General features: G+C 38.4%; 2 protein-coding genes across 9 annotated transcripts in view; one reads left to right on the top strand and one right to left on the bottom strand.

Moving 5' to 3' along the window:
• dcp1b (decapping mRNA 1B) overlaps window positions 1–5,619 on the bottom strand; it is a 196,075-nt gene extending 190,456 nt beyond the window's left edge. The window contains exons 1-2 of the mRNA XM_039770509.1: window positions 5,433–5,619; window positions 5,113–5,282 (exon numbers count right to left, since the gene is read on the bottom strand). Of these exons, the coding sequence (XP_039626443.1) occupies window positions 5,113–5,282; window positions 5,433–5,457 (195 nt within the window). The 5' untranslated portion in view covers window positions 5,458–5,619. The remainder of the gene's footprint in view (window positions 1–5,112; window positions 5,283–5,432) is intronic.
• Window positions 1–19,555, top strand: part of LOC120540046 (voltage-dependent L-type calcium channel subunit alpha-1C-like) — a 1,017,626-nt gene that overhangs the window by 81,484 nt on the left and 916,587 nt on the right. The gene's annotated exons all lie outside the window — the stretch shown is intronic.

The following is a 19,555-nucleotide window of genomic DNA, read 5'->3' as shown; positions in this document are numbered from 1 at the left end:
TACTTTTAAGATTTTGCTGATGGTTTTATTCTGGAAAGTTCCTGGTAGCTTTAGGGAAAGTTAGTGAAACACTAAATGATGTGATGGCTATAGAGTGAAAAGTACTAACAGAAACAGAACGGCTTTTTAAAAAAAAAAAAAAAACATTTTGTTAAAATTTGTTGAAAAAATGACTGAGCCAGTTTGATTAATAATCAGCCATTTACTGCAGCTTAAAGTGGATCACTGACAATTTAATGGAAACAAATACTCAAGATGAAACAAGCAAAAGTCTTACGAGTGTATTAGCAAACAATATGGTTTTATTGGGTGGGTGTTCGTTTCACTAATGTGATAGGATTTTTGTGAGAAGAAACAAATGAATTTGATCATTGAGGTGCTTATATTATCTTCACCATTAGAAACAAATGACTGCAGTATAAATACTGTAGTGGAAATTCAAGGTACAGTTTATCACGGGATGCAGATTTGATGGTGATAAAAAAAAGGAGTTCCTCAGTGATAAAAAATTTGACAATTTTATTGAATATTTATATAGTATATAGTAAAAGGACATAGAATCACAAAAGAATATCAAAAGAAGAGCCACTATAATAATTACAGAACTACTGGTACAATATAGTAGTGTTTAAAAATTATGGAGGATCATGTATAGCAGAATAATAGTTTAATTTCAAATCAGTTCAACATTAAAACACAGGCACACATGAAAGTTCAATTTACACAACTGCTACAAAGTATTTATTTCACACATTTAATTATACAAGTTACCAAAATTGTGCAGGTAATAATTGTACCTTGGTGATATTCATATTTCAGCTTTATTATATTTTTTAAATAATAGAAGAAAAGGAACTGTCAATCTGTTGAATGTCAGCATAACTGGTCTGATCCTATCCATACTTTTGAAATAATTTGCTTTTTCCTGTGTCAATGATTAAAATATTTTTGGAATCTGACACAGTGCAATATAAAAGAAATTGCTTGTGACAATGTGTCATAATACTTGTTCAATATGCAATTCAAACTGGTATTAAAATATTTTATTCTTTTTTGATACCTCGACCAATGCATTTTCCAGATCTACTTTACCCATTATAGTGATGAATGGATCCAAAGTCCATCATAGCAGCTGCTCCAAAGGCAGAACCAAACCAAGAACAGAATGCCAGAACAATGCAGTGTACATGCACACACAGTGGACTAATTTAGAGCTGCCAGTAAACTAACAATGTACACCTCTGAAATATTGGTGTAAACCAGAGTACCGAGGGATAAGAAAATTCAAAAAGTGAAAAATCTAAGTCAACAAAGATAGTGCCCAGGCAAGAATTCCAACCAAAGACTATGAAGCTGTAAGAAGCCAAGGCTAACTAGTACAGCACCATTCTTCCCATAATTGCTTAAGTGAATAAAAAAAAATACACACGAGACAATAGAACACTTTTGTTGCATTTGAGATCATTTTTTATTTGAATGAATTACCCTGTAAATAAAGCAAAAACACACATGCAAGATGTATTATCACATCTTGATTTCTCAATATAATATGCTGCGTAACACTGTTAAGTTACTGTATCAACATGTTCAGCAGAAGGGAAAAAAAATCAATGTTATGCTAACACTATATAAATGATGCTTATGCAACTTGAAATGTTTGATTACAGAAAAATGGCATATAGATAACTGCACTGCAATCATTATGCTTCTTGTATGCTAACAGTTTTATAATACTCCTGATATTCTATGCATCTCCATCAAATAGATTACTCTACTAACACACTCAGAAAATAGAGTCTTTTCCTTATTAGTTAACAGTATTTAAGAAAGCTTTTGTCACTAACTTATTCTGTGTTCATTGAGTCCTCGTTATACCTTGGTTTTGGTGTTTAACTTCTGACCTCAGTTTGATTTTCAGCTTATTTAGTCTTTTGTTTTCAGTGAATCTGTGTATTGACCTTTGTGTGGATGACGACATTTGTGATTGTATAATGATGTTTTTTTCACAGATGCAATACATACAGGTTTCACACTTCTGCATAAAACTAGACCTCCATTATACACAGGTGTCAGCCTCACCATTCTCTGATTAAAGGAAGCCGACAAAGAGTATTTTTAACATATTTTGGATAATATTTTAAAGCTAGCTAACATCATATATGTTGGCAACTTTGATGAATAAAAACCAAAAAGTATAATTTTAATAAGCCATGTATGTATAATGTAAGTATACAAAGAATGATAACATTTAATACCTGTAATTTGCAAGGTTTCAGTAATGCGGACAGGCCAGAGATTAAGTATATTAGTATCAGGGAAAATGGTTACCTCAAAGCATTTAACATTAGCAGTAACTGATATTTTCCAAATGAAAGAAAGCATTTTAATTTTGCATATTCAGAATGAAAACTAAATACATAAACATGCAGTTTCAAGCCTAATTTTAACATACACTACAGAAATCCAAAATTAGAATCAACAGCTTAAGTGATTACTATATATATATATATATATATATATAAACTATATTTAAGGCATAAATTAAAAATGTTACACTACACACTTTGAACAGTATCAACAAAGAAATATTCATCCATACTTTTAGTGTGCCTACCTAGACTAATTTTAATGCTGTATGCTATAATAGTCAAAAAATATTGTATTAAAATTATAAATAGTTTTATTCTAAATAATATTTTTGACAAAGTGAATAATAAAATACAAATTATCTTTCTCAAATCCTGTTGTTTCATTCACACATTTTAAATAAAGTCATTTCCGTGCATGTTAAATAATGTAGTTTAAACACACTTGAAATATACTGGTGTAAATTCTGTTTACTGGATCAATTTTTGCCTTAATTTTATACAACAAAAATATAACTTTTCAAAACTTCAGATTATATAATGATGGGATGATCAAAACGATTTAAGTCTGAACCAAAAAGTGGTATTCCACTGAGATGATTTTGTAAGTTACAGACTCATTTCTGTTTATTAAAATAAATTACAGGTTTCTTGCATTTGTTTTATTGTGCAATTTGTTTTGTAAACAAATCAATAGGGATACCAAAAAACAAAAAATCAAGTTTCATAGCATCATGGAATATCCAATGTTAGTGAACAATATACATTCACTGAATATTCACGCCTTTTAACTTATATGAGGACCCATCCCCTTTATATCATTTTTGAGGATGTTGCAGCTGCAGTCGATACTCATTATAAGCCTCAAACCAATCAATGTTACATTTACTTTCTTTGCTATTTTTAGCAGTCAATCATGACTTGAGACTTCTAAGGGTTAAAATGGTTGGTCTCTCTTCTTTTGTTAACTGACTTTTCTCACCATTAAGATATACTGTGCAATAATATCCAAATAATGCATCAGCGCTTGCTGCAACACAGTTTGCACCAACACTGCTTTGACTGTGAAAAAAGGCTTATAAATAATGACAAACGTTAGGACACCTGTAGGAATTGCATTCATCAACTTTCAAGGCTTAATAAACTTCCATTACTGCAGAAAAGCTGTAAGTTATTAACCCATTTCTTGTTTCCTGAAGAGAGTCTTTTTGTATAACTACATTAGTTTTCAGTTTTTTGTAACCTAAACTTTATTCTTTATTTAACCTCTGGCAGTTTGCCACTTACCTTTACACAATTTCAAGTTATTCACTGCACTGAACTTGATCTATTTAAATTTCAATAAAAACTAGAAAAATAGGAGTGTTCTAAAACTTGACCAGATTAGTATATTCAAGCATAACCAAAACAATAAGAGAAGTAAAATACATTTTCTTTTAATATATAGGAAACATAACTAAACTCAATGTAATGAAAATCTAGTTATTTATCTATTTTTAACCCATTTAACTTAGTGCCACTTAGAATCGGAATCTATACCAGCATTGTCAAGTGCAAGGGATGCAAGAAAATCTAATTCCAAAAGCCACAGACAGGGCCAACTTAAAGGATAAATCTGGTATTTACATGGCAAATTATTTTTTCAGAATCATGGTATATATTAGTTTCCTAGATAAAACGGTATTATAAAGAGAAGTAACGTCAACTTACAATATTTAAAAATACAAAACTACGTTACTAATTACCCTAACACGTGTGTCATGGGATGTGGGAAGGAAATACTGTAATAGCTCAGGCATAAAGAAAATGCAAAATATACAAATATACTGTGAAGAGGGCAGAATTACAAATAAAAATAAAAAGGAAAATATATAAATGCATATTAAAAAAAAAATCGGACCCTGCTGCTGCTTGAATAAACGGTAAAGTACTACTTCCGGTTAACGTAAATAGCCCAAAAGTTGATCGAAATCAACGTTTTGTACCTAATATTCTTATGCAAAATCTGGCTGACCCAAGTGAAAGCGTACTGAAGTTATCGTGTCTATACACACACACACACACACACACACACACACACACACAGACATAACTCCAACAATGGTATTATCAGACTCGGGGTGGTCCATATCGTCGAGATTCATCAAAATTTCAAAACGGAATTATTATAGGATTCCAATACTTTACCTATACTTCGTATACGATAAAGTTAAAAAAAGTTATTAACTTATGATCAATACTGTTAACCTTTTTCGCAAAATATAAAGGGATTATGTTTCTTAGCATACAAAAAGAAAAAAAAAACTTATTTTACAGGAAGTGTTTTCAGCAGCTGTGCTAAAATTAAGTATAATAAAAGAAATTAGATGATTCTGGACAAAAATGTTATATTCCTCTAAAACTCTGCAACTTTAAAACGTAAAAATGTTTAAAAATTAACAATATATATTATTTGTATTTTATTTTATAATCAAACGCAAACAGATTTAAAAAATCAAAACACAGCATCACTGAACAGTAAATCAGTTTATTATACTCAAACTGAGGCTCAGCAAGGACACGATTTTCCAGAATTTAACTTATTATACGCATGTTTGTATAATGACTGGAGTATGTCATCATTTTAAACATTACAGTTTCATAATAACACGAAAATGTAAACAACTGTTGAAACTGTTGTTCCAGGTACACACACAACAATAAATAAGCGGTTAACTCCACCTCCGTGAACCTGTAAGTTTCTTACCCACTCGTTAGCGCGATGGTTGAAAGTATACAGGGCCACCTGACTAGCCACATCTACGATGCTGTTAATGCAGCCGTCGTGTCGCTGCAAAGCCGCCAAACTGATATCCAAACCTTTTGCAACACAGCTGTTTGTCCCGCTGGTGGAAGAAGACGGAGCACCTCCTATACCTGCGTAAAACAGGATAATAATTGCCGTTATTCATACTCATATATTGTATGTAATTTTTGGCAATTTCTACAAAATATATTTAAAAAGTTCATAGTTTTATTTATAGTAAAAGAAAAAGTTTGAAGAGTTAAGCAATCCCTCCCCCTCACCAGAAGCTCCTCGACCAGTAGCCATCTTCCACTTTGAAAGCTGAAATAATACGCAGGCACTGCTATCCGCTCACAGGACCGTAGAGCGAGTCTAAATGTCGAGTGCGGAGAACGTCGATCGATGGAAGGAAAGCGTACCGATAATTAATCAGAACCTCACAGGTATAAGATTACCAATATTATTCACCCACATATATAAATAGTGGGTAGTAAATTATGTGTCAGGTAATAAGAAAATGTACTTATAATTTAAAAATATAATGCGGTAATTTTTAATTAAGCAAACTGATATTTAAAATATATGTAACCATTAAAGCAGCATTAATGGATATTTTTTTTTATCTCATTGTTGATTGTTATATACTTTCTATATTAATATAGAAAGTGTATTCATGAGCTGTGCCAAATCTAAATAAATGTGTTTCTAACCTTTTTATATTTTCAACATTGGAACAGCCATTACCTATTTTTAGAATAAGTCTATCTTTCATTGTGCTCTATGATGTACTTTTTTACTGCAGCTATTATTTTGTCATCTCTTTTCTATACTTGTTTATCCAGTTCGGGATTCCAAGGGGGTCAGTGCCAATTTTAAATAGAAATAGAGGGCAGCAAGAAGAGGTGCCATTTTGTTATGTTATTCTTCAGTTAATGCTCTTCTTGTATTCTAACACCAATGTGACAGTACTACTTACTAATACTACTACTAGAGCTACAGAAGATTGTTGTAATAATGGCAGTGCTCATTCATAGACAATGCAGAGAAATGGGTAGAAAATAAACTTTCAAAGCACAATACTGCCAGATTAACTGCCACCTACGTGAGTGTGAACATGAGCAAGTTCTTTAATCTGTGTTCCAAGTGTGAAATAAAAATGCATGTGTAAATAACTGTAATATGTAGTAATCTTTTGACTCCTCTTGGATAAACCTCTGCCAAACATCATGCTCTGAACCCAAGCATATATTCATTTTCTTTAGCCACATATTCAATTACAGGGTCTAATGGGACCAAACCATCTTTTTAACATTAGGAATAAGGCATGAACCAGCCCTGTATGAGGCACCAGTCAATGATAAGGCATATTTCCTTAGAAACACACACACACGCACACACACACTCTACCTTATTTATATCAAGCCCTTTTAGAATATACTCATCCTTAATGTGGGAGGAAGCAAGAATGTTTAAAGAAAACCCACATAGTCATTGGAGGAGAAGGTTGGGAGCGTGCACTGATGCAGCGCATTGCCACACCCATCACACAACAAACCACCCTATGATCCCAAATTAGAGCTTGAGTGCTGCCGTGCAGCAGGTGATACCTCAGCACCACACTAGTTTAAATGGAGTGGAACAGGGAGCACAGGTAAACTTTGTAGACAGTGCCTGGGTTAGGTCTTAAGCCCACTATTATCCACATTCAATAACTGTAATAACAATAATGAAAGTAGTAAAAATAAAAATAATTTAATTGTGTTGGATTTTTTTTAACAACAGGCAATAACTTGATAGTTAAGGTTATGTGTGTATTTAAGTACAGCTCATACAAGCCTTGCTCTTTTAATATAACTTTCACTTAAACCTATATATATCTATGTATAAAAAAAAATCCTGGAATGGAAAGCAAGGAGACGATACTTGATCTTCTCGGAAGTTCTCGTAAGACATTTAAAAGACCAATGAGACAAAAAAGACTGGACACGGAGCGTCTCGCAGGGACCGTAAACATAAGACTTGGTGCCAAGAGATTGTCCCAGGGCAGTCTCTCTGGAACATGGAACATAAGATTCTTGCAAGACACACCCTTCTTATCAAATAGGAGCAAAGACAGCCAACAAAACATTCAGTCATGTAAAGTCACGTAGCACACACAGATCCTGTGCTCTTAGCAAAGAAGAAAGAGCAGCACAGAGAAAAGAGACCCAAGGCACGATACACATGCAGAGAAAGGTATAGAATATGAAAGCAATAAAATTCTAAAGTATTGTAGCATTCCAGCCAAGCTGAAGCCTTTTTTGTTTTAAGTGTCTGTTAGGTCCGATCAAGGGAGGGCAGAGTACAGCACGGAAAACTGATAGCTGGGTACTGATTGATGCGGTAAGGGGGAGGCGAGACCTGTGGGAGGAGGGGTTGGAGAGGGTGCTAGAAAGTTGTGCTTGGGGTTATGCAGTCGCCGATTGCTAAAGTAGAACTTCTGTGACACTTTATTACGTCAGTCACTACAGTATCAAAAAAAAAAAGATAGTAAAGATTGCATTGACGCAAACAAAAGGAAATTAATCATCAGAACCAGGTGAAATTGAAAAAATAGCAGGACAAATCAAGGTTAGAAATAAAAGACAAAGAGTGTAAAACAAAGTCTTTTCGCCTTCGGATCATTCAATGCACAAAACGTGCATGTACACAATAATGGACCATACGATATGAGAATCTGTGGTCCCGCACAACAGCAACGATTCCAAAGAAGAAAAAAAAGCTTTTAAAATTGTATATCCGATTAACCAACAAAGGGATTAGCGCTATACACATGAAGAGCAGGTTACAGATTATGAAAGCAGTGGAATTCGAAAGGCTCAACAAAAAAAAACCTTGGCGCAATACACGTGCAGAGAAAGTTAAAGAATATGAAACTAGGAAAATTACAAAGTATAAAAAAAGAAAGTAAAGATCACAGTATTGCAAACAAACAGAAATTACTCGAAAAAGGGGAAAATAATCACCACGGACCAGGGGTAACTGAAAAAAAAGCAGGAAAAAATGAGGCAAGAAATAAAAGACAGAGTAGAAAACAAAGTAAAACGTCATAAAGAGGTTATAAAACAAGGGGGCCAAACACATGCAGAGCAGGTTAGAGATAATGAAAACAGGAATTCAAAAGACTCAGAATATGAAAGCAGAAAAAAATGACAGTGTCAAAACAAAGAAAGTAAACAACGCATTAGCGCAAACAAAGAGAAATTATTACTCGGAGAAATCATGAAAAGGAGAATAGAGAATGAATATATGGACATAGGTGATATGTCAGAAGTATGTAAATATTGTAAGGCTTTGAAGTTTAAGTCAGAGAATTTCAAAAACGGGGTTTAACTCACATGCATTTATTGGTTACTTTGCAAAAAAAATTATTAACTGCTGATGATGTGGATCGTTTTGTCTGTGAAATTCCAAACAGAGAAACCTATCCTAAATTATGGTACAAAGTCATTAAACACAAGTCTCACAGACCTCATTTAAAAGATTCAGCATATTGGGACACAAAGGATTCCAAATATATAAATGATAGAACTGGGGTGCCTGTGAGCCCCAAACACGAAGACACAATACCGTCTCTCATGTCCTCTTGGAGCCTCCCATCTGGGTAAGGAACCTTCCCCTTTCTTGGTCAGGATGCCCATCCATCTATCTATTATATATACTGTCATGCTTGGGTCACAGATTTGCACAGAAACACAGGAGGTTGGAGACAGGAACTTTATTCAAACACTGCAAATGAACATTTGTCTCTTTTTCAAAAGTTTAAACATACTCTCCACGACAAGACAGAGATGATAGAGAGAGAGAGAGAGAGAAGAGAGAAAGAAGCAAACAATCAATTCCAATACTGACAGGTGCTGTACATGCTTTTAAGTATGTGGAGTACGCGTGAGAGGTTTATCACGCGACGCAGCGCAAATAAGGTAAGGAGCAATGTGATTGTAGTCTGTCAACTTTTTTCAGGGGTTTTCCCAGGAATGTCTGTATTCTCTGAGGGTGCGATCAGCCCCCCAGCTCAAGCCCCCTCCCTCAGCTTTATTCACCTTCTCGTAAATCAAGCGACTCTCCAAACCAGGTTCAAACAGGCATGACTATACGTCTGCGTTAACGTGCTCAGTGCCAGGTCGATGCCTGACTGTAAAACTGTAACGTTGTAAGCCCAAAAACCATCTCATGAGACAAGAGTTTGTATCTTTCTGACAGTATAACCATTGAATGGAGCATGATCTGTCACTAATGTGAAATTTCAACCCCATAAGTAATAACAAAGCGCTGCCACAGCCCATTTAATTGCCAAGCATTCTTTCTCAATCTCTCATATATATTTCTCTTCTGGTTCATCCTGCATCCTCTTCAAAACCGGTCCCGCCCACACACTGCCCACACAGCATTTCTCAATTCCTATTTGTCCTCTTCCAAACCCTTCCCCATCTGCCTGCGGCCTCCCATACACGCCCATGCTGCTTTTCTCAATTTCTATCCCTCCTTTGGACTACCGTGTTCCCCGCTCCTCTATCATGACCCGATTGGTGTCACGTCACTGTCCTATATCTAGCCTGATCGTGTGACCTTTCACTTCGGCAATGTGTGCACCTGGGTGTCCTTTCCGTAGCCTGCTGCAGGAAGGTACTCTCTCGACCATTGGCATTGGTTTCGCTCCTTACTATTGGTTTCGCTCCCTGCTATTTTCGTTGTACTGCGACGGTTGTTTCCTAAGTCTTTGTTATAAAATGAACTACAGTATATTCTCGCTCGACGGGTTTTTGTACAACGTCATCTCTATTCCGGGATCCGGCAACTGCCTGTTCCTATCAGTGGGTTATTTCTTGACACAAACGGTTGACAAAGGCAATACACTCTCACTACGACATAGGGCAGTAGATTTCTTTGCATCACATTGGGACAGATTTGAAGACGTTCTTCCTGTTGTTCATTCCAACGCAAGTCGAGTTATCACAACAAGTCAGGAGTACTATCAATACATGGCAACATCTGGAGTTTATGGTGGTGAAGCTGAAATTCAAGCTCTTTGCGTCACAAACAATGATTCTCTACATATTAACAACAAAGTTCTTGATCTTATGCAGGGTGAAAAAGTGACCTTCAAGAGTGTAGATACAGTGGTCAGTGTCGATCCTAATGATCAACTAACGTACCCACAGGAGCTTTTACACACCCTCACACCAACTGGCATGCCCCCCCATATCCTTCATTTCAAGGTGGGAGCCGTAATTATGCTCCTCCGAAATATTATGCCATCAAAAGAACGGAACAAGACTCATCATTACCCGAACACATACAAATATTATTGAGTGCAAACTGATTGCTATCCAAAATTCTGAAACAATCGTCATTCCCAGAAACTCTCTCCTTCCTTCCGACACCAATCTCCTTTTTAAATTTAAACGCACACAATTCCCACTCAGACTTGCCTTCTCCATGACTATCAACAAGTCCCAAGGGCAAATGTTTGCAAAGATTTGCGTTAATCTACAACAACCAGTCTTCAGCCACGGTCAGTTGTACGTGGTTTTTTCTAGCGTTAGATCTTTCGACTCATTATCTGTCTTCTCCAGCAAAACACCTATTCACAACTGCATCTTTCAAAAAGTATTTCTTTCTTCTTGATTTCTGAATTCCTTTCTCACCATTTTCCAATCCTATTCTTACACCGCTGTATGCTATGGCAGGCGTCGGCTATTAGTCAAATAATTGCATTCCCTAGGAAGTAGTTTCCTACTCAAATATGTGATAGGGTGCTCTTCTCCATCAAAAACCTGGGACAGGACGGCACCTACACCAAATGCACTTGCGTCTGTCTATAGAAGAAAATCTTTAGAGAAATCTGGATTCCGCAAAACCGGATAAGAAGACAAAGCAGTTTTCAAATCACAAAAGGAATGTTAACAAATTTCTGTCCATAAAATAGGGAAGTTTTTCCTGCCTCTAGTAAGTTCTGAAAGAGGAGCAGTCCTATGTGCAAAGTCAGGGATGAATTTTCTGTAATAACCAGCAAGCCCCAGAAAAGCTTCTGCGTTTTTGGCCGGGGGTAAGCAAGCATCTCTTCCACTTTTCTTAACTGTGGCCAAAGTAAACCCCTGCCCATGGAATTACATAAATAATGAGTCTCAGACATACCCAGTTTACACTTATTAGGGCTAGCAGTCAAGCCAGCCTGTCTCAAGCTTTCAAGAACAGCCTGAAGGCGTACTAAATGCATATGCCAATCATTGCTGAAAATCACGACATCATCAAGGAATATTCAGAATGAGAGTGCAAGATCTAATCCATCATATGCTGGAAAGTTAGAAATGCCCCATGATGACCATCTGGGAGTCTCGTAAATTCATAAAGTCCATCAGGAGTCGCAAATGCTGTTTTCTCACAACTGTCAGCCTCTAGAGACACCAGCCAATAACCTTTTGTGAGATCTAACGTGGAAATATAGGTCGCCTGACCCAGTTTTTCCAACAGCTCATCAGCACGGGGCATTGGATAAGCATCAAATTTAGAGACCTTATTCAATCACCTGAAATCGATACAGAAGCGTACCGAACCATCTTGCTTTGGAACTAGTACGACCGGACTGCACCAGTCACTTTTACTTTCACGAATTACACCTAATGCCAGCATCTTCTTGAATACTTAGCACACAATATTTTGTCGTGCTTCGGGATCGGAACCGGCCGCTTCTGTACCCGAACACCGGGTTCAGTAGTGATTTTATGTTCTGCAAGGTTAGTCACGCCTGGCAAGTCTGAAAAGACATCAGTGTTCCGTTCAATCAAAGATAACAATTCTGTCTTTTGTGAGTCAGTCAAATCGTTACCAATTGCAACATTGGTCTGAGAGACAGCAGGCAAGGAAGTGTAAATCCCCTGCTGGTCATGCCATTCCTTCAAGAGATTAACATGTAAAATCTGGAATGGTTTGCGCCGGCCTGGTATTCTAACCTTGTAATTTACCGGTCCCATACACTTCTCAATAATGGCAGGGCCCTGCCATTTAGCACAGCAATAGAAGAAAGCTTAGAAATGCTATCTTGCAACGAAACTACCCGATCTGCAAAGCTCGGTCCAAGAGCTGTTGTCTCATTTCCTATCCATTCCTCTTGTACAACATCCAGGTTGCCTCTCGGGCGCCTGCCAAATAACAACTCAAACGGACTCAAGCCAGTAGATGCCTGCGGCGATTCCCGCACCACAAGCATACCAAATGGCAGGACAGAATCCCAGGATGTAGGATCATTATGAGTGACTCGCCTGATCATCTGTTTTAAAGTCTAGTTTAATCATTCAGTCAAACCATTCATCTGTGGATGGTAAATAGTGGTACTCAATTTCTTAATAGCAAAGCTGTCACACAATTGTTTCATCACGCAAGAAGTAAAAGTTGTGCCCTGATCAGTTATAATTTCTCTAGGGATGCCAATATGAGTAAAAATCTCGCACAGAGCTGTAGCTACAGTGGAGGAATTGGCCTTTTACAAAGCAGCCACCTCTGGATATCGTGTTGCATAGTCAACCAACACCAGCATATATTGATACCCATTTTTAGACTTAGGCAAATGGCCTACAATATCTAATCCCACCCATTGAAAGGGGACTTCCAAAATAGGCAAAGGACAGAGGGGAGCCCGAGGAGGTTTATAAGCGGAGACGATCTGGCAATCAGGACATGAAGTACAGAACCATTCAACATCTTTTCCTATATTCAGCCAGTAAAATCGTTTTGATAACCGATCTCTGGTCTTATCAGCCCCCAGGTGCCCTCCCAAGATGTGAGAGTGGGCCAGATGCAAAAGAATTTCCCTATGTACTTCAGGTACAACTAGTTGTTCAATAAATTCCCCCATTAAATGATCTGAAATCATTCTGAAAAAGCAAACGTCTTTTTCCAGAAAGTGTGGGGTTTTCAAGCCCCCAGATTCAGGCTCTTGGTAATAGGAGTCATTAGCAGAGCAAGCCTGTTTAAATGCATATTCTAATGAGCTATCAGCATGCTGTAAACGCAAGAAATCCCACTGCTCACCAGTGCTTGGTTTGTGTTCAGAGGCATTTGCAATCTGAGAAGATGTAGAAGGGCCTGCCTGCCACTCTGGGAAATTGGGGGTAGGGGTGTCTTCCTCAGTCTTGCTGGAGAGATCGGGTTCAATATCTAATTGGGGCTCTAGATTTTCCCCGAACACCACCAGTTCTTCTTCTCCCCCCCTCCCCCCAAACTAAGCTTAACAGGGGACTCGACGACTGGTGCCCGACATTAAGTAATTAGTCTAGGAAAAAGGGCATTCCTTCTGCCTGTCAGTAATGGCCAGGGGCAGGAGTCCAATACGGCAGACCAAACTTTAAAGTGACGAACCTTATAAGTCAAAGGAAGAAGCAATGTCTGATAGTCTTTAACACCTCCGTGTACACAACATATCTTTACAGTCTCAGTGTAACTAAGGCATCCGTTGTCAAGACAATCCCGTCTGACAACAAAAAGGTCACTGCCTGTGTCCAATAATGCCGAGATTTTGCGGCCCCCCATCTTCACCGAGATCAATAAGCCATCTTTGTTTTTGATGAATAAGGCATCCCCAGACAAAAAAGGGGTGATGATAACGGCCCAGTTTCATTTGTCCCATGCCAACAAAGTTGCCACTTGCTCAAAAGCTAAAAGAAACATCTGTGGGTCATCGGAAGGACCCATCTTCGTCAGCACATTCTTAGAATTTTCAGGAAGAGGAGGAACCGGATCATCCTCCGGATCGTGAGGAACCAGGACATTCTGAGCGATTTGAAATAACTCCTTGGCATTCATCTGTGCAACCACTTCTGGCACCACTTATCACGCTTGGGTCACAGATTTGCACAGAAACACAGGAGGTTGGAGACAGGAACTTTAGTCAAACACTGCAAACGAACATTTGTCTCTTTTTCAAAAGTTTAAACATACTCTCCATGACTAGACAGAGATGACAGAGAGATAAGCAAATAATCAATTCCAATACTGACAGGTGCTGTACATGCTTTTAAGTATGCGGAGTACCACGTGAGAGGTTTATCACGCGACACAGTGCAAATAAGGTAAGGAGCAATGTGAAGGTAGTCTGTCAATGTTTTTCAGGGGTTTTCCCATGAACATCTGTATTCTCTGAGGGTGCAATCAGCCCCCCAGCTCACAATTAATATACACATACATATATTAAATGTTAATTGTTGTCTGTCACGTAAAAAGTTGCCAGCTACTGACCTTGAACCTTGATCTCGATTCTAAATTAGAGCGTATAACATGGTATCTGTAACATGACCCAAAAAATGGAGGTGTAAGCTACCTCAGGCACGTAATTTGGCATTAGGTCTTTCTTGCAGAAACAGGTGGCATGGCAGCACACCCTAGCTGAAAGGAAAAGAGCAGCAGCATGGGCAGGCGGTATTGATGACCATACATGACCAAAGAATTGGAAGTGCAGGTTCCCTCTGTTATGTTACCAGGCTTCGGGTCTTTCAAGTAGCTAGTGGCGGCACAGCTATAGGACATTGCTGGCAAGAAAAAAAGTTTGCAATCACGAAGGACATCTGTCAGGAAAAGGGCCGCAATAACATTGGATGACAGTGAAGGACACTGCACAGGCCTACTGACTGGCAAATTAAAGTTGGTGGTACCCTCAGCAGAGTGATCTGGGGTGCTATGTTTCTTGAGAGGCACATGAACCACCTTTTTCGAGAACTGGATGTCTGAGTGTTTACTTGTATTTTTTTTGTATTTGGCTTGTGTCTTTAGTTCATACATTACTGTTACTTTGGTATCATGTGTGTTACTGGTAATCTACCCTGAAGCTTTTCTCTAAGTATAACTTTGCCAGCTGAATGAATCTTGTTAAACAGAAATTCTGGATTTTGACTGTCCTTCCTTGTTATTGGCTCCTGTTACAGTCATCTGAACTCACTCTTGTTAATCTGTACTAATAAAAGGCAAAGCCCTCACTGACTCACTCATCACTAATTCTCCAACTTACCGTGTAGGTAGAAGGCTGAAATTTGGCAGGCTCATTTCTTACAGGTTAATTACAAAAGTTAAGCAGGTTTCATTTCGAAATTTTACACATAATGGTCATAACTGAATCCTACTTACGTATATATATACGTCCATAGCCTGCAGCTCGGTCGCCGTGTGAGGCGGCGTTGTGTCCCCCATCACCACACCTCCCACGTAGTTGGCTGCCTGTCTATATTGCATCTCCCATCCCAACACCTCCCATATAAGGCCGTCCATTGCTCCGGTCTCTTCATTCCCTTCTTTGCTTAGCCACGGTATTCACGTCTCCCTGCTGATAACGGCTTCTCCACTGTTTTATTGTTCATTTATTACGATTATAGTTATTGTGTAGGTATTTTAGATTTAGTTTACTGTTCAGGTACCCATTCCTTGCGGTGTTGCGTCCCCCATCACCACCCCTCCCACGTAGTTGGCTGCCTGCCTATATTGCATCCCCCATCCCCACGCCTCCCACGTAATTGACTGCCTACCCATATAAGGCCGTCCTTCACTCCTGTCTCTTCATTCCCTTCCTTGGTTCGCCTCGGTATTCACGTCTCCCAGCTGATAACTGCAGCCTTTTTATTTAATCCACGGCTTCTCTGCTGTTTTATTGTTCATTTATTACGATTATAGTTATTGTTGTAGATATTTTAGACTTAGTTTACTGTTCAGGTACCCATTTCCTTTATTGTTTCAACCGTACCCCCATTAAAGAAAGTTGAGCAACTGCAATAAGTGACAATTGCATATGCATGGGTGTTTATGATATTTTTTTCCTGGTGTTCTATTGTTTAATCTGTTTAACCCCTCTGTCTCTGCTCCAACCACATGACCCTGTGACATCACTCAGGAGCCTGCAGCTGGAGGTGTGAAGAGCAGAGTTTTGGCATAGAATTCTCATGAAAATAAACCATTCGGTGGACCCAAAAGACTAAAACATTAGTTTAATGGATAAATCTGCGGTGGGTTGGCACCTTGCCCGGGATTGGTTCCTGCCTTGTGCCCTGTGTTGGCTGGGATTGGCTCCAGCAGACCCTTCGTGACCCTGAGTTTGGGTTCAGCGGGTTGTAAAATGGATGGATGGATGGATAAATATATGTGTTCATATAAAGGGAGATATGGACACTTAGTGTAATATCATAAACTAATGAGTATATGACTTTAGTAACAATAGTCCAATTTACGTTTTCTACAATTGTGCCATAGAGGAGACCTTTCCTAAAACTAGTTACACTGCATGAGCGTTTACCTACTTAATATTTAAAATTATTTTCATATTAAGCTGTAATGGATAATGAGATGGAAAGCACCAAATAGCAGTTAAACCCAACAATGGGCATGTTTATGTAACAAAGACAAATGGTCTGTCCATACCTTGGGAAACCTATTCTCCCTAGTTGCACCTTCCCACTGTTACAGAACAGAAAGCTTTTATTGTCATTGTGGTACTAGGGTGTTGTACCGTGTTAGCCATTATGAATGTAGAGAAAAGCCAAGCAAAATGACACCTTTTATTGGCTAACTAAAAAAATTACAATATGCAAGCTTTCGAGGCGACTCAGGCTCCTTCTTCAGGCAAGATATAATACAGAAACTGAAGTTCCCTGTGTTTATATACACACACTAGGACAAGAAACAACATTGGTAAATCTTTAAATGAAAACTTTTAAATGTAAAAAATTAATAGGTTCATTCAGGCTAAGATTAATTTAACAAGAGAGAGAACAATGTATGGTCAAGATCTTTGGATAAGATAACTGTCCAACAAAATCCTTTGAAGTTTGTGATGAGTTTTTCAAAACAATATGGGTCTGTAGACAGGTTATCTGTGTCAGTCTGAGAGATGCAAACAGTCCTCATACCTGGCTATACAACTCTTGTCTCTATTCAAGCCATGTTGTAATGTATTAAATTTTAACATGAGTTTAACTTCCCATTCTTTTCTCTCTTGCTGTGTTTTGAAGTTGCCCATAAGCACTGTGACTTTAAAGTCCCTCTCACAGTGTCCATGGCTGTTGAAGTGGGCCGCTACAGGAACATCTGTGTTGCCATGTTTAATGTGGAATCTGTGTAAATTCATTCTCTGGCGGAGTGTTTGTCCAGTTTCTCCCACATAGAGTGCAGTGTCAGGACATTTCATGCAGAGAATTGGGTAGACAACATTAGATGATCTGCAGGGAAATGATCCCTTTATGTGATGTTCTAGTCGGCAGTGTGGTATAACAATACGGTCTGTATTGTAGATGTGGGCACACGTATTACATCTTTTCTGTAGGCAGGGAGATGTGCCATTTTCTATCGGTTCATTTAGGGAGCTTCAGACAATTAGTTGCTGAATGTTTGGTGATTGTCTGTATGCCAGGAGGGGAGGTTCAGGAAATACATTTTTCAGTGTTTGGTCGTTATTTAGTATTGGCTGAAGTTCGTTTATTATTTTTCGAAGTGTTTCAAGATGTGGGTTGTAGGTGATAACAAAGGGGATGCGGTTCTTGTTGTCTTTGTTTTTATATTCCAGAAGGTTGTCTCTGGGTATGGCATTAGCTCTTCTTATTTGAGTGTCTGTTGTTTTGGCGGTATAACCTTGATGAAAAATCTTGTCTGTGCTCCCGCAGTTGTTCAGGTCTGAGCAAATACGATTGTAGCGTATTGCTTGGCTAAAAATAATGGAGCGCCTTATATGTTTGGGGTGGAAGCTGTAACTTCTTAGGTAGGTCCGTCTGTCTGTTGGTTTGTGAAAAACAGAAGTTACAAGGGTGTTGTTTTTCAGTTGAACGGTGGTGTCAAGGAAGCTGACTTCTGTTTTTGAGTAATTCAGCTTCAGCTTTATGTTGGGGTGAAATTAATTATATTATTAGAATTATATATATTATATTGGCTCCCTTACAGAAAAGGTTTCAGGTTGGGTGGAACACATTCTTAAACCCATCGCCCTCGGAACACAACCAGCTACATCCAGGACACCACTGACTTCTTAAAAAAACTGTCTGCTTTAGGCCCCTTACCTGAGGGAACCTTACTGGCCACAATGGATGTTGAGGCCCTGTACACAAACATCCCCCATGATGATGGCATATTGGCATGTGAAACGTACCTCAGACAACATGATTTACCACAAAGTCAGTAATAGAAATGATAAAATTCACTCTGAAACATAATCTATTCTCTTTTGGACAAGATTGCTACTTGCAACAAATGGGGACTGCAATGGGCTGTCGGTTTGCACCTCACTATGCAAATCTATTTATGGCAAAATTGGAGGAAGATTTCATGTCAATGTGCATCTTAATAATACCATTTCATTGGGGAGTAGCTGCATAAATGCATTGACCAAAAATTGTTTAACCTGCCCTAATTTGCTTATTTTTGTTCAATGTATTTATGGCCATTGGAAAGAAACGGTTTCTGAATCTGTTGGTCCATGCTTTCAAAATTCTATAACACCGGCCAGAGGGTAACAGATCAAACAGGTGGTGAGCAGGGTGTGGAGGATCCTTAATGATATTTGTGCCTTTGGCCAGACAGCAAGAGTGGGCAATGCCCTCCAGGGAGGGCAGACAGCAGCCTGTGATTTTTTGTGCTGAGTTTATGACTCTCTTGAGAGCTTTCTTGTCTTTTGCTGTACATCCAGCATACCATACTGTGATATGTGCTCTCAAGGGTTGAACGATAAAAAGACACCAAAAGTTTTGCTCCAAGTTGTTTTTCTTAAACAATCTCAGAAAGTGCAGCTTCTGTTGTACTTTTTTGACCATTGCTGTGGTGTTCACAGACCAGGAAAGGTTCTCTGAGATGTGGATTTCCAGGAATTGGAAAGTGTGCACACTTTCCACACTTGTTCTATTGATGTAGGGAGGAGCTGATTCTGTGATGTGCTTTCTGAAGTCCAGAATGAGTTTTTTGGTTTTTGTAGTGTTCAGTGTTAATGTCTCATGCAATTACAAGTGCACAGTTTGCAGTAGAAGTAGCTACTCTTGCATTGTCTCCCTTGTGCAATACAGCTAGGATCTCTGTTCATCCTCCTCACTATTGCACTTTTTCCAAGCAACCCACCAAGGACTTTCTTCATCTTCTGTTTGGGACATCCAGCTCCACTAATCTTCAGTACAATCAGCTATATTATTACAACATTTCTGTGATGCCAGTGTCACATGGCTGGAGAAGCCACAGAGGGGTCTGCCATTGCAGGTCTGAAATCAGAGTCTTTTTTTTTGGTTGTTTTGTAGCAGCATTTGTCAATCATTTTCTGAGTGCGCATTGTCACGCTGGTGGCAAACTTTGCCTTTTAATATGTTCAATGGTGACATAATCTTATGGAATTATTTAGTATGTTTAAAATGAGAGT

Source organism: Polypterus senegalus, chromosome 12 (assembly GCF_016835505.1).
Source record: "Polypterus senegalus isolate Bchr_013 chromosome 12, ASM1683550v1, whole genome shotgun sequence".
Taxonomy (NCBI): Eukaryota; Metazoa; Chordata; class Cladistia; order Polypteriformes; family Polypteridae; genus Polypterus; species Polypterus senegalus.
Note: the sequence above shows the minus strand (reverse complement) of the source record. Positions and strands in the feature narration are given on the sequence as shown.